The sequence below is a fragment of the Leuciscus leuciscus genome, assembly GCF_965113295.1.
Source record: "Leuciscus leuciscus genome assembly, chromosome: 22".
NCBI classification, from domain to species: Eukaryota; Metazoa; Chordata; class Actinopteri; order Cypriniformes; family Leuciscidae; genus Leuciscus; species Leuciscus leuciscus.
In genome coordinates, this window is record NC_138746.1 from 28,858,316 (window position 1) to 28,873,690 (window position 15,375).

Sequence of the window (15,375 nt, forward strand, 5' to 3'; positions counted from 1 at the left end):
GTGCAACATGTCTTACTTCTGATGGTGGTCTTACTAAAATCGTGGTGACTTTGTATTTTTGGGTGAACTATTCCTTTAATACTTACACTGCCTATTGATTTATAGTGATGAATGTTCTTAGTTTTTAATATGTACATTGTTACACAGAATAGGAGTGTCAGTGTCTATGAATGTAAAGAAGTTATTTATGCGTGACAAACTAATGTAGCAGTGACTCATTTTTCAGAGTAACTACAGCAAAAAAACTTTGATTAACAGTCATTACCAATGTGCAGGTTGTATCCACAAATGTCAACTGATCAATTATCTGCTCTATTTCCTAGTTGGACCAAAAATCAACAGCAAATCAAATGAGGATCCAGACCTGCAGAAAAACAAGATTCGTGGTATGAAAACATCCCCTTCCCCTTAATTGATAATTTTTCTTCATCATTTTGGTCATCAAAAACAAACTTGGCCTGCATGAGGTTGAACCATGGTCATTGGAAATAATGGGCATGTCATTTTTTTTCTGGAAATTATATTTTTAAAATGTCAGAGTTACAAAGATAAATGGGAAGGTTGAATATTTCTGTGTTAAAATATGACTGCCTATCCCATTTTAACTGGCAGAGACCAACCATTTGTAAGCCATATGCAGGTGTTGTAGAAGTGTTTAGGGAAACCTGTTTGAAAATTGTTTTTGTAATTCCATTTAGTGCTGCTATAGTTGGGCAGAAATTGCTCAATTCAATGGTTAGCAGTGTTCAAAAGTTTTTGGACACTTAAATTTACTCTTAAAGTTATTGTTTCCTTAGATAACAAAATATCAACCTGCAAACAAAGTATGCTTTTCTCAGAACTGACTTTTTTTCTGGGCCATTTTTACAATTATGGTTATAACTGGTTATTTTAGTAGACGAAGTTAACTAAATGAATACAGCAATTGTGGCGACAGGACGTAACGTCTCTGTTCCCTCCTTCATTCCCTACATTAGTAACCTAGACGTCCCCTATCAGTCAGTCACTTTCGATGTTTCGTCAGAACAATTGACATCTGATCCCTAATGGAACTCCATCCAGCAGATAATCGCTCTTCTAGTAGCGACCACCGCTGACGTGCTGTCACACAAAAACTCTCTGAAGAGCTTCTTCCTGGTTCGTTGTACACAATCGAACGATGATTGCATCATCGAGTAGAATTGGAGAAACGCTCCGTTCCAAAGCGAAAGCTTAAATGAGCGAGTGCAACGGCTTTGCGGGGCCTGGTTTGTGATTCAAATTTCACTCGCCAATGTCCATTGGCTTGTTTTGTTTACACTCGAAGGTGATTGGGCTCTCAGGCGAGATCCCAATTTGTCAGTCGTAACGTTGAATGTGGCTGACTGATAGGGAACCATGTTTTGACAACCAAAAATAGTGTCTGAATGCTTGTGTATTAATTTTGAACAACATACAACTACTGTTTTATAAGTTGAAACCTAAAAAAAAATGGAAAGTGTGCTTGTGTTTCTTTAAATAAATACCACTTGCTTTGATATTTTGTTAACTAATGCAGTTGCTTTCATACAATTTCATGTTTGCCTTAAATGTCCAACCACTTTTTTGGGGCCCCTGTACCTGTCGCTATAGTATATATGTGTGTAATGTATTTTGTGAAATTACACAGACATACAGGTAGACATTATTTCTTTATGTGTTTTGTTTAGTTCCAGCAGATGTGTTCTCTTTGAACTCTGGTTGGGCTGGATTCTATGAGTACTTGGGAAAGAGACAGTCTGCCACAGTAACAGTCAATGCATTCAATGCCACCACCAGCCGGGTCAACGTCACTCTTCTGGAGCAAAGTGGGGTGCACATTAAACTCTCTGGTAAGTTGAAATTTTCTGCCAGGTTTTGGCATCATATTCAAAGAAGACACTAGGGCTAGGTGGTATGGTGCAATATACCATACAACAGAAGAAATGTGTCAATCGGTAAAGATTTTGCAATATTAAAGCAGTAATTACACCCACACGGCTGTCAGTGGACAGGACTGCTTTAGGTTTTTTACATTTCCATTTTGCTCCACATGCTCATGTGCATAGTGAAATGAAGAACTTGTTATAGTGTTGATAGCCCCAACGTGAAAGAGTTGTTTGTGGATCAATATAGGAGTGAACTGATGTGCGGTCAGCTACTACAGCAACAATATGACATCAATAAGAGTCTGCTCTTACATATTAAAGGTGCTGAAAGAGAAGGATTTTCTTACTATAATGGGAGATTGGGAGATGGAGAGTGAATAATTGAATTAGCATTGCATCTTATTTCTTCAGTGCTGAGATTACACCCAATTTCTCAGATGTGTTGAGCAGATTTGATAGCTTTCCGCTTTCCGCATTTAACAAAAATGTTTTCCTTTGCCCTACTTAGTCCTAGACTAAAAATAAAGAGAAAAACATTACAAATGCAGGTTTATAAAAGAAATTCCAGATGATGGATATCATTGGTATTCCAGTTAATTATATCCTTATGTAATCTTTTTTTCTTTTTTTTTTTCTTATGTTGTTTTGCAGGAACTTACAAGACAGAAGAAAATCATCTATTATTAAAAGTTTACCAGATAAGAGGCCCAACAGAACAATATTTTAGCAAATTCAAAAACGATAACTGGGCAATGGATGGATATGTGAGTAGCATAAAAGTGGTAATAAGTTGACAAACTAGTGGTATTTTATTACTGTGTATGTGATTTGCCAATTTGTTTTGCATAGGTTACAGCTGAATCAGAGAAAAAAATGTTTGTTTACCAAGGGCACATTCACAGCAAGGATTTTGGGAAATTTCAATTAACAAGACAAGGTAGATTTATTTAATTTGATAAATTCTCCCTTTTCATATGCCTAATAATATTTATATAATATTTTATTAATGTACTGTGTTAGTATAAAATCTATAACTATATTTTATTTTATTAATGTACTATATGTATATAGATTTAATACTTAGAGTTAAAATACTTAGAATTGTTTGCTTGGATTTTCAGGTCTTATTACCACAGATATGGATCCGTCTAATCCTTACTACGGCACAAACAGCAGCTCTGTGGCAGCTGCCATTCTAGTACCCTTCTTTGCGCTTATTTTATCAGGGTTTGCCTTTTACCTCTACAAACACAGGTAAGAGCTACTGACTTGACTGTCTTTTCCATGTGTTGATGTTATTTGTTCATAATGGATGTGAATTGGCATTTTGTCACTGTAGTGATGGGAAACTCCTTTGCCAAATCAGTAATTGTGACTGATACAGACAGTTAGCAATTCAAAACTCTGCAAATAAAACATGTAATTGAGATCAAATATACTGTAGTCAATGTTGAAAAAAAAAAGAAAAAGAAGCATGGGAGTTTTCCTACGCAAACAAATCAATGTGTCAAAGTTGCCATGAAAGCATGACAGTTCCCCGATATTAAAATAATAAAAAAAAAATTGGCAGGACTCTATCACAAGGCACAGATGACAATGAGAGACCCAAAGACCTGGCCGCTTCCAGGTAAGTCACCGGAAGCTAATGCCACAGGCGACGAGCCCTTTACAGTCACACCTTCATTGTCTGCATTTTATTTGCTCATCTCGTCGGAGGCAGTGCAGAGTGCAGGAATTATGGGACATTAAGTGACTTGCATATTTTGTTTAGTTCCATACTAGATATTCATTTCTGTCAACCCTAATTTTACCAACTAAAAGTCACCCTGTTTATTTCTGTTTGTGTACATTTGCCAACGGAATATCATGAGAAATATGTCTGATATGGTGATGCGCCAGACGCTCCTAATCAGTGGAAATATGAATTGGGTACGGGATGTAGGTCATTTATTTAGATTTAGACCATAGGCCTACAATTTGAGTGAGATCATAAATCATCCACTGCCATCCGAGGGAAGCCTGGGAATCAGTTACAGTTTTCAAAATTAAGATCATCAAGTAGTCAGTGACCATTCCAAAATGTTTTTTTTATTTTTTTTTATGGTTTTAATTAGTGTTGGCACGAGGAAGCAATGCTTCAACTTGAATTAAATTGAGGAATTTTAAAACCGCCATGTTCTGAATAGAATACTACCATGCACAAACATATAAATCCAGATTATCAACTACTTTGCAAAAATTGCCATAATGTGCAGTATGCAATAAAGCATATTTAGCATAATCAATGAACTGTACACCATAATGCATTTAATTTGACCTCCAATTTCCAGTATGTTGAATGATTCGGAAGTAATTACAGCTAATCTTTTTCTTGACTCATTATTTAATCACATCAGCCAAGATAAAATGCAAAATAACTTTAAATATTATTTAAATATAAGGTCATGTGACAAACACAACAAGGTTTTACAATGCAGCATTATGCTGACATTTTTACCATTGCATGAAGTGTGTGTAGAACTTTAAGGGGAGAAAAGTAGGCAATGCTCAACATATACTGCACAGTATGCTATTCCATTCCAAACACAGCCAAAGGAATTATTCCAACATAAATGTTTCAAGCAGTAGAATGCCACATTATCACATGACTTCACTGTGTTTGTCACAAGTCCTCATCACATTGCATGTTTAATTCAAGCAAGAGGCATCCACTTATCCTCTTGGAAATAAAGTATGTTTCTTTTTTAATCCAATATTGCATAAAAACATTCTGGCTAATATTACTTCCAGTTCATGAATCACCCTAGAAGTAGAATGTCAAATCAAGACCTTATTCACAGCAGCGCCATCTTTGATTTTTAACGGGAATGAAAGCGAGGGTGTGAGGGATAGACATACATTTCTTCAGTGGGTTGTACAGTTATTTAATCTGTTTTTGGATTGTTCTTCTGACGAAACACTGCAGTAATATCTTTCCGAGAAATTTCAGTAAAAAAAAATAAAAAAAGACAATATAAGCTGTGGAAAATCTGTGGTCTAGGAGCTTTATACAGTTTTTACAGCAGATGCCATTAAAAATATGATAAGTCTATCCCTCACAGCCTCGCTTTCATTCCTGTTGTGGCGCTGCTCTGAATAAGGTCTATGCATTGTGAGATACAGTGTTCCATATCTGGACATCTGGAGACTTCAAATATTGATCACAAGCCATATGGATTCATTTTAATTTTTTATGATGCTTTCATAGTGCTGTGGATAAGAGCATCTCAGAAATTCTACATAACATCTTTAGCATTTCATGGACAAATGTATGGGGTGGGAATAATATATGGGTTGGGGATGAATTACTTATTTAATTGAATGTGTTTTCAAATGAACAATATTCAATTGGTGGTAAGACACAATTTCTCTTGTCCTATAGTTAGAATTTAACCCGGCTAACACATTTGTCACTTCCCATTGTTGGATGAGGACATCATGTTCTTTTGTTTTAGGTTTTATCTAACATTTCTAATGTTGTTCTTCCATAATTAAAAATTACACTGGAATGTGTTGTTATAAATGTAAACAAATAAATACACTTGTGTTTTGGCTTTGAAAGAACTTCCTACTCCTCCTAACTGTTTGTCATCTTTGTTTTCCACCTTTCCAGAACAAGACCAAAAGTTCAGTACAACGGATATGCAGGTCACGAGAACACTAATGGACAAGCTTCATTTGAGAATCCTATGTATGATACAAACATGAAGCCAACAGAGGCAAAGGCTGTGAGGTTTGATACGACCCTCAATACAGTCTGCACAGTAGTATAGCCTTCATGATGAGCTCTGGGTAAAGCAGCAGAGCGGTGGGTGCCAGATGACAATACTCCTTTACCACTGACTGCACTTTGCTATAGATGTGACTCACTTTATCACAAGCTTACAATGGACGACATAAAACCGACAATTTTTTTTTATTTTATAAAAAAAGATTGTAAAAAAACAACAAAAACTTCAAAAAAAAAAGACTTCTCAAAGAATGAAGCTCACTTGACGCATGTTCGGCCAGAACTGAAGTCAACATTCTTTCTGGGATGGGATCTGTACCGTACGTGGCACTTAAAGGATGAAGGTGTTTTTTTTTTGTTTGTTTTTTGCTTTTATCTTCTTTTTTTATGTATCACCCCCCTCCCCCCCTTAAAGAGACTTCCTGGGAAAGATACTGAAGTGTTTTTGAATGCCACAAAGTTGTTGACACAATGTATTTTCTTCAGTGAAGACAAACCACAAAACAAAAAAAGCAACTGGACTACTGTGGCTTAGCACACTTAATAGATCTCCACCAAGAAGGTGACAAAATGCTACAAGAAACTCAAAGGAGAGACGCTCACCTCTGGATGGAGGATGAAACTCAACCTCTGCGTTGATAAAAGAAATAAACTTTATTGCACAAATTTTGCACTAGTATGAAATGGATATAAAATCAGTGTATTGGATGAAAACAAAAAAATTATATACAGGGTTTTATTGACTATATGTATATAAACATAAACCCATATCCATAGAGAGCATGATGTCATGCTACGGCTATCAAGAGAGACTGAATTTATTTTTGAAATGAAGTTCTGTTTATGTTTACAAGGTGATAAGGACACAATTGAAACTTACGATCATCCTTTTTGATTGCTTTTTAATGCATTCATCATACAGCACATTTCTTCGTGGCGTGTCCGATCACTTGGACTAGCATAAACACAAATGCTGACAAATTACAATTCATCTTTAAGTTTGAAATCACAATAGCTTTACTCACCTATTTGCTTTCATTGTGTATCAGATATACCTCTCGTGTAGAACATGACTGTATGTTGATGGTGCAGATTTTAAGGTTTTTTTTATCGGCTCTGTGTGGACACCTACACAAGATTTACCTGAGCCCACAAGTTGATGCTTTTTTTTCTTTCATTCCTCCTTTTTCTGAACCAGTGTGCATCTCCCGTAGCCATTAGAGACACAAAATCAGCGGGGTTAAGTTGGAACTTACTCTCGAAGAAACACTGCCTTATTAGATTCAGAAGCATGACCCGGCCACACCGGTTTCCAATGACCCATATCATTAGTACATTAACCTAGATGAAGAGCGTGCGGCTGCTGGGGTGCATATTCACTGTGATTTAAATGTCATGACCACGCTGAGACCAGTGCATGTGCTAAAACTGTAAGTGCTCCCATTTTTCCATGTGAACTACGTGATGCCTGATATTTTTTTCAACGCTGTGTTACCATATTCGAACTTAAAATGTGCACAATGGCATTGTTGTAGGCTTGCTGTCGGAAATCGGATATAATTTTCACATTGATTGTATTTTCAATCAAAACCATGTTTTGTTTCCGAATGCGTTTGGATGTTTTCTGTTGCGTCATGCTCTCAGATCGAACCATTTCTGTGTGCGTTGGATTCGCCAGGCCCAATGGCGGTAAAGGGCCGTGTCGGTTTTGTCGCACTGCAGATGATCCACATCTTGCCTTTTCTCAGGCTTGCTGCAATAATGTTTCTTTGTTCAGTTGCGTTTCGTTTCTTCACGACTGTCAGGCTGTAAAACTGCATTCAAACCAACAATTGTGCTACTCGCCATTGTCATTCGATCATGTGCTGCTGACTTGAAGTAGGTGCAAAAGATGTTTTTGTACAGAAATATATTTTTTATGCAGAATTTGTAAAATTATTAAATATGCTGTACTTTTTTGATTAATGTAGGTACAATTGTTAAAATAAATGTTTTTACTGTATAAAAATGTAAATTAATTGTTTATCTACCCATAAGTATATATCTATGGTTTCAAGTTTTCCAACAAATGTCAATATGTACGAGCTTTTATGAAATATTCAGCTCGTATGTGTTCTTTGACGTGAGCAAAATCATGAACCCTAGAGAACTGTACTGCTAATTGTTAAATGACAAATATTTTGAAAAGTATTATTTGAGATAAATATTAAACTTTTTCTAAAAGTACACGTTCTGTTTTTCTTCTAACACAAGTGCATTTTTTAGCGTATACTGTATACGACTGGAATTCACAGACCATTTGTAACTTATTACTGTAACACTGTTGGTCTTAAGACTGTTGTCTAATGATTTTGAGGTATGCTTGTAAGTAAGGGATGTAAATATTTGGCTCGACGATTCAATCATGAAATTAGAAATTTGCTCTGAATTTTGAGTGCAAAATATACACTGACAATGAATAAAAATACACACTATATATCAATAATATAAAATGTGTTGCAGACTAGCACTGTGAATTGCAAAGCCTTTTTACACCCTTACTTGCAAAAGGTGATTTTTGTCATAGTAACATATTTTCCATTAAACGTTAGATAAAACATCAGGTAAAAGTAATACATTTACTTTTAGCTCAGCAATTTCATATCTTGACATTTAGGAGCTACATTCTTACTATATGTTCAAATAGTGGCTAGGGAAACCACATGTGTATTTTGAAAATCAAATTTCAATTATAGTACACAAATATGCTCAGGTCACATTTCACCCCAAAAATAATAATAGTAGGAAACAATAGAAGGAAATTATATTTTGCATAAAGAAAGGAAACTTATTTTAGAACCATTTTAATATTTTTGATCGTTTCATTTTACGTATAGTTAAATGGTTTTACCCCCTAAATTCTCATTAATGTAATGTGTCTGGGTATTTTACTTTTGAGGGGTATTATTTTATTATTAATGATGATTCCCTCATTACTGTAATACAGTACTCCTTTATCTGTATTACAGTAAAAAAAAAAAGAAAAAAAGTACAATTAATTTAGTCTATTTTTGTACTTAAACCAGCATAAAATAAAGGCAATCTACAAGTACAGTCATCACAATGATGTATTTATTTACTTTATTTTTTATTTTTTTTTATTACATTGTGGCAATGACAAATGGCGGAGAGGGGAGTGGTTAATTGTCATGAAAATAATGTAATGTTTCGTATTACTGTCTTTTGGGTCTTTTTGGGACGTGTTTTTGACATGTTTGACACGTTTTGTGAGGTTCAGCCTCATACAGTCACGTGTAAATAAGTGGATCATTATCTTCTCTGCACTTTCTTCCAATTTGCTAAAATGTTTATATATACAGTGTATATATATATATATATATATATATATATATATATATATATATATATATATGCCTTGCTTTACATTAGATGACATCTACATTAGATTAGCCATGTTTCCCTCTCTCTCACTAACCCTTCTTCATGAATGTAAGAGCTTGCACTTGCTTTCACTGTGATTGCTCTATTTTCAGAACGACTCATTGGGAAAATAAGAGAAATTGCTAATTAGTGGCCCATATTCCATTTTTCCTGCTTAGTCCACGTTTGATTTGCATGGCACCCATCCAATTTCTTGGTTCGTGTCATGTTGTGAAGGAGTGTACCTCTGGACCTCATTAATTCGAAACACTCATTATTATGTGTACACACAACCTGACCTCTGATCTTGTTTACACTTTCCACCAATCATTCATAAAGCCACAGTATCACTGTTAGAAAGTTATGGCAAGACACATTCATTTGGAAGGCTTTTGAAACACTTGGATTTAAATTGGAATGATAGAATCTTTAAAACAAATTTCAATTGGTAATATTCTCACTGTGAATTTGCCAATTTGACTTACCTGAGACAAACATTTCCCCCTCTTTCGTAGGTCCAAAGAAGCTGACTGACAGATTGAATAACTGGTTAAAATATGCTAGTTTCTGATTTTTTTTTTTTTTTTTTTTTTTTTTTTGTGAGCATAGCCACCACAATGACAAGACAAAAGTGTAGTGGATTTTAAAAATGAAGTTCAATAAAAGGCACATATTGGCAATATTTTAAGGCATCACAGATCCAAAGGCCAAAAGATAATATTGTAGTATTACAGCCTTCTGACGGTATCCTTTGTGGAGAAGGCAAGACCAGAATGCATTGCACCAACCAGGAACAATTCTGATTTGAAATGTACTTATAATTAATTTAATACTACAAAATATCAGTAAAAAGTCCAGTCCAATTAAAATGATTTTTGTTAGCTTAGAAGTATTCCAACAGATAACTCTTTTGAAATCCATTGTAAGTCACGCTACTTGTTTGTCATTCAGAGTTGCTGGCCACATAGAGTGCTCTATTGCTCTGAGGTTCCGTGTCAGTTAGCAGGATGCCTAATAGACAGCAAGACAACTAGCACTAGTATTTAGAACAGAGCTCATCTATTGCAAGTGTAAGAATGCATGAAATCATTGCATCAAACTCAGACTGTTTTTGTAAAAAATATATATATATATATATATTTTAAAATTCATACAAACTGTGTGTAAGAATGATAATACAGGAGAATTGTTTTTTATTTTTACATAAATCCGATTCTTATTTCACTTCTCGGTCATCCTGCTTTTTGGAATACAAAAATCTGCCATGCTGAAATACAACAACAACAACAACAACAACTTTTTTGGTTTGTTTTCAGAACATTGTGCAAACTCGCCCAGACACAAGTTTTGCATAATTTGTTGCGTATGTGTTTACGGTGACAGTTACATGTGCTTTTCTATTTAAACTCCAGCATATTTTGGCTGGCCAGTAGAGATTCTGAGTTTATACAGTCTGACACCCTGGTTTGCCTCTCTGTCATTCATACTCTACAGCATGCAAAATTAAGCCGCAGCATTTATAATTAAAAATCTTGAGTAACCGCTCAGCCAAAGTGCTGCACTGAATTTATGGGTTCTTGTTTTAGAAATCTACAGATGGAAAAGTGTTTGGCCCTGATGAACAATAAGTATTATTTCTGAGATTTTTCATAAAATGATTCAGGCAGTAGCCATGGGCTGTATGAAGCAAGTCTTTTTGAGTTGTGAGGCACAGTTTGATGCAGTCTTGTCCTCATTATATATATATATATATATATATATATATATATATATATATATATATATATATATATACTGACTGATTGAATGTTCACTATAAACATACCATAAACTCCAGATGTGTGTTATCAGATCATTCTTTAAAGCATACCAGTAACAGTCTATTATTACTTTCTACATGTTTCTCTGCGTATTATATTTTAGTAGTATGAATGATAATGACAGAGTAGGCCTTCTTAATAATTAATATCTTCTTGCATACATAAAGATTCGTTTTTCAGTATTGTTGGTACTGCAATAAACATGGATATGCAGTAATTTGTGAGGATCCTAGTGCTGGGTTAGAAACCTAGTATGTGGACACAAATGTGACTAGTACACAGACTATATCATATAGAATAATGTATCACTTTAAAATATTCTGAGAAAGACGTGCAGGGAATTTTATACAACGTCTGTCTGCTTGAAGCACATCTAGTGTTTATGCTGGCATTTTAGCGAATTTTGAGGCGTCTGTGCGAAACCATTCCTCAAAATAGTGTATGAACAAAAGGATTTTGGCATCAGGTGTAGAAGCTTTCTGCCAAACAAATCATCATTTCACTTGTCAGTTCTGATAAATGAGGAGATATCTCATAAAATAAGCGCAATCTTGGGGCTTGCTGCTGCTTTTTCTTCTCATTTACTGAGAGGATATGGTGTACTCAACCCTTTCATGTCAACCTACTTCTGCTACATCAATCTGAGTTTGAGTTCACCAGGATGGATGTGTCTTTCTACACTCATGACTCCCAGTGAAGTCTCTGCCCTAGGTTAAGTGACTTCCCATATAAGCATTTAAGAAAATCTTCTCAGCATAACTGCTATGCAGTATTTTACTTTGAAAAATCCAGATCATTTCTGCTAGACAGAACATTTGCATGCCTGATCATATGTCTCATCATTGTAAAAAAAAAAAAATGTTTAAAATGGAAATCCTATAGTTGGTTTCTCACACTGTTCAAAAGTAAAGGATATTTCTTCTATATAGTGAAGGATATTTTAAGGATAGTTCACTTCACATTTGAAGGATAAACTGACAAGGCCTATGGGATGATGTGAAAATCAGTAAATAATCTTAAGAACCACACTGAAACATGACAACAAATGTTAATTAAAGCCAGAATTTCCTTTTCATTTCAAAATTGTGTTATACTACACCTACTTCTAATTATTAGTAGTAGTAGTGATAGTTTTACTTACTGTATTGTTTTTTTTTTACTAATTACATTAAACATTCAGATTCAACAGAATGGGCTATAACGTTCATCTGATTTAAATTAATATGCCTTTTAAGCCATTGCAGAAAAAATGTATTTTTTTTATTATTTATTTTATGTTGAAAAATGTAGGTGCAATGGCAAAACATATCTGTAATTCTGTATAAATTGTTTTAGTTTTATCATCCAGGCTTAGTAGTTGCGGTGGTAAATATTTCTGTTCTGTTGTTAATGGATTCAGATTGTCTGGTTTTTAAGCAGACGCTACAGTGTCTTCAGAGGTTATATTAATATAAATGCAGGAGTGTCGTTGGAATTTAATTGAAACTACAATCAGCATATGCCTGCACAATCTTCCTGTTCTCATCCCCAAGACTTTGTGTCTAAAATGATGTCGCCAGGAACAGTGAGGATCAAGTAGGCTAATCTTCAAACAATTCTGGCCTCCTTAACTTTCAGAATCATTTCGTATGCTTAAATAATTTAATGGAAAGCAGCTTAAATTTCCAACCTCTCTTCACAAAAGACCAGTCATAGTCAAATAAAAATAAATTCTACTAATCTGCAGACTCAATAAAGATCCATTTACTGCTGCAGCATGTTTTATCACTAGGCTGCTTTAATAAACTGAAATGTGCACGCTTTATTGATCATTCAAAGATGTTGGCTACAAACTCTAAATGTGTTCTGACCAAAATGTGATAACTGACAAGTTACAGGCAGTTATGCTGACAAACCTTAAAGGATTACTTCACACAAAAATGAAATTTTTGTCATTATACCGTTGTTACGTACGCTGTACGTATTAAGAGTGTTGCAACTTGCAATAGGGGTATATGTGGGTAGTTTTTTTTTGTTGTTGTTGGGTGTGTGTGTTTCAGATGTTCATTGGATCGATCTACAGCCTGTCAGTCTTCCTGAAGGATGATGACGTCCCGGTTCACCCAACCAATCACATTATGCCGCCTTCCTCACATACCCGTATCTCTTCCACCTCCCCAGCTTTTTGCTCACTTTGGCTTTTAACTTTGTTTGGCTTGTTGTCGCGTCGCTGATTCTTTGTGTTTATCGTGTGATTTAACCAATTGTCATACTGTGGTTGTGAGGTGTTTTGTTTTTCATACTGTTCATCCTTATTCAGTCATCACGTTGTGTGGGAGGCTGGGAAGGAAGGAGCAGGTAAGCAAATCGCACGACATACATTGCGCACCACATAGGACATCTTGATTGTATTAGACACACTAGGTTTAGGAGAGTGCCACACCCTGTAGTTTTTGTTATGTGGTAAGTCAGTGTTGTTTAGTTTGGGCGTCTTGACGCTGAAGACTTTTCTTTTCTAATTTTTTTTCTTTTGGTATTTAGTTTAGCTGAATTAATCCTAGCTAGTTTGTTTAGTTTTATTTATTTATTTTATTTGGCATCTCTCAAGTTCGCCTTTCCACCTTTGTTTATTTTTTGTTTGGTATTGTTATTTGTGTTGTTGTTGTTTTCCGCATTGTCAGTGTAAATATTGTAAATATTATTTTCTCTTCATTCTGTCACTTTTGGCACTGTAAAAAAAAATTATTTTGAGCTGAGTTTTTGAGTTGATCTTTTCCTTTTATTGCCCTGTCCTTCATATTGAGTTACACACACCTCTTTATTTAAATGTTATACTCCCTTACCCCTAGCCAAATATAAAACAAATCTAAGGGACGTAACATATGGGGGCTCGTCCGGGATCTAAACAATTGGATTCTTCCCAGTTATTTATATTTTTTGTGTGTGTATATCTTTATGCTGGATTTTTCAGTAACAAAAAGGAAACGCTTGTGTACAGTACCCACGAATATAGTGACAGTGGCGTGATTGTTGAAGTTATGAGTACATTTGATTTACAGTCATTTATATGTTAAACCAACTTCAGACATATTTGACGAGTGTAGGAAGGATGATTTGTTAAAAATCGATGACCACTATGGGATCTCTGTGGTGAGACAAGCTCTAAAGAAAAGTTTTAAGAGTGTTATTCATCAATGGCTGGTTGAACTTCATGTGCTTGTGTTGACAGATGCGGATGGTGAGGAGGCCAGCCGTGTCGTGTCCAAATAGCCCTGTTACGTCGGAGAAGGCGCTGAGCAAGGCTTCCGAGGTCGAGGCCGAGACCAAAGCTGCCTTGCCGCCCTTTTATCCTTTCTCTCCGCCTTCCAGTGGGTCTAGTGGCGATGTGCGGCTTAAGGTCCGAATCGCCCGTATGCAGATAGAAGCGCAGGAGCGGGCAGAGACACGTAAGGCCGAGATGGAGCTGCGTCTCAAGGTCGCAAAGCTTAGAAATTGAGGCTGAAATACAGGTGACATTTAGACAAATTGAGTTGGAGTCAAGGAAAGTTATCTCTGGCTCGGTTGTGCCTAGTCCTGTCGTTACCTCACATGTTGCAAGTGATGTTTCAGCAGCTGCCTTTGATGTTAGTAAACACATAGCTTTGGTGCCTCATTTCAGGGAAACCGAGATGGATACCTATTTTTCAGCGTTTGAGCGCCTAGCATCCGCACTTCGATGGCCAAAAGAGGTATGGTCTCTTTTATTACAATGTAGGTTGGTCGAGAAAAGCTCAGGCGGTTATTTCAGCACTACCGGTAGAGGATAGCTTGCAATATGAGTGTTTTGATTCATGTCTTGTGTTCCCCTTGTCCTGTGTGGACTTTTGTCATTTCCTGTCCTGTGAAATGTTTTGTAGTCCTTTGTAGTTTTTCTTGTTTATTAGTCTCCCCAGGTGTTTTTAATTAGCCACGCCCCCTTGTTATCTTGTTTAGCTTGTTTGCCTGTGTATTTAAGCCCTGTGTCTAGTTTCAGTCTTTGTGAGTTCCTGATGTTATATGTTGGTTGTTCTATTCCCGAGTCCTGTTCCCTAGTCTGAGTCTGTCTTTGTCAAGTTTTGAGTTTGTTTAAATAAAGTGTGCTACACGTGGATCCTGATTCCTCCTATGTTTCAACCATAATGTTACAGAAGAACTCAACGTAATGAATCCCGCAGCGAGGATCATGCGTCTCCGTCAAGGAAAACGTCCTATTGAGGAGTATGTGAGAGACTTTATCGAACTGGCAAATTTGACTTTGATGAACTCTGTATCCCTCATGATTTTTTTTTAGAGGGGGGCTATCTGAGCCGCTCGGTTCAACCATGCCACTGCACAATCCACATTGGACTTTAGAATTGTATATTGACTTGAGCCCTGCAACTGAGCGGCTCAACTTTTACTGTGGGTTTGGCGGACAAGGAGACCCGCAACCCCACAGTACCTGCCAAGTCTGAGTCTCTTCACGTCAGTCCTGCCGAGCCTG

At 36.0% G+C, this 15,375-nt stretch overlaps 1 protein-coding gene and 1 long non-coding RNA gene across 3 annotated transcripts in view; one reads left to right on the forward strand and one right to left on the reverse strand.

The window, feature by feature from the left end:
* LOC309486929 (CUB and sushi domain-containing protein 1) overlaps window positions 1–7,812 on the forward strand; it is a 727,180-nt gene extending 719,368 nt beyond the window's left edge. Inside the window, exons 65-71 of one of the 2 annotated variants that reach the window (XM_082154400.1) lie at window positions 324–386; window positions 1,689–1,850; window positions 2,538–2,650; window positions 2,736–2,823; window positions 3,008–3,140; window positions 3,457–3,513; window positions 5,539–7,812. In XM_082154400.1, coding sequence (XP_082010526.1) covers window positions 324–386; window positions 1,689–1,850; window positions 2,538–2,650; window positions 2,736–2,823; window positions 3,008–3,140; window positions 3,457–3,513; window positions 5,539–5,698 — 776 coding nt within the window. In that variant the 3' untranslated portion in view covers window positions 5,699–7,812. The remainder of the gene's footprint in view (window positions 1–323; window positions 387–1,688; window positions 1,851–2,537; window positions 2,651–2,735; window positions 2,824–3,007; window positions 3,141–3,456; window positions 3,514–5,538) is intronic. The other variant, XM_082154401.1, reaches the window with a different exon arrangement.
* LOC309487064 overlaps window positions 1–15,375 on the reverse strand; it is a 419,730-nt gene that overhangs the window by 149,536 nt on the left and 254,819 nt on the right. The gene's annotated exons all lie outside the window — the stretch shown is intronic.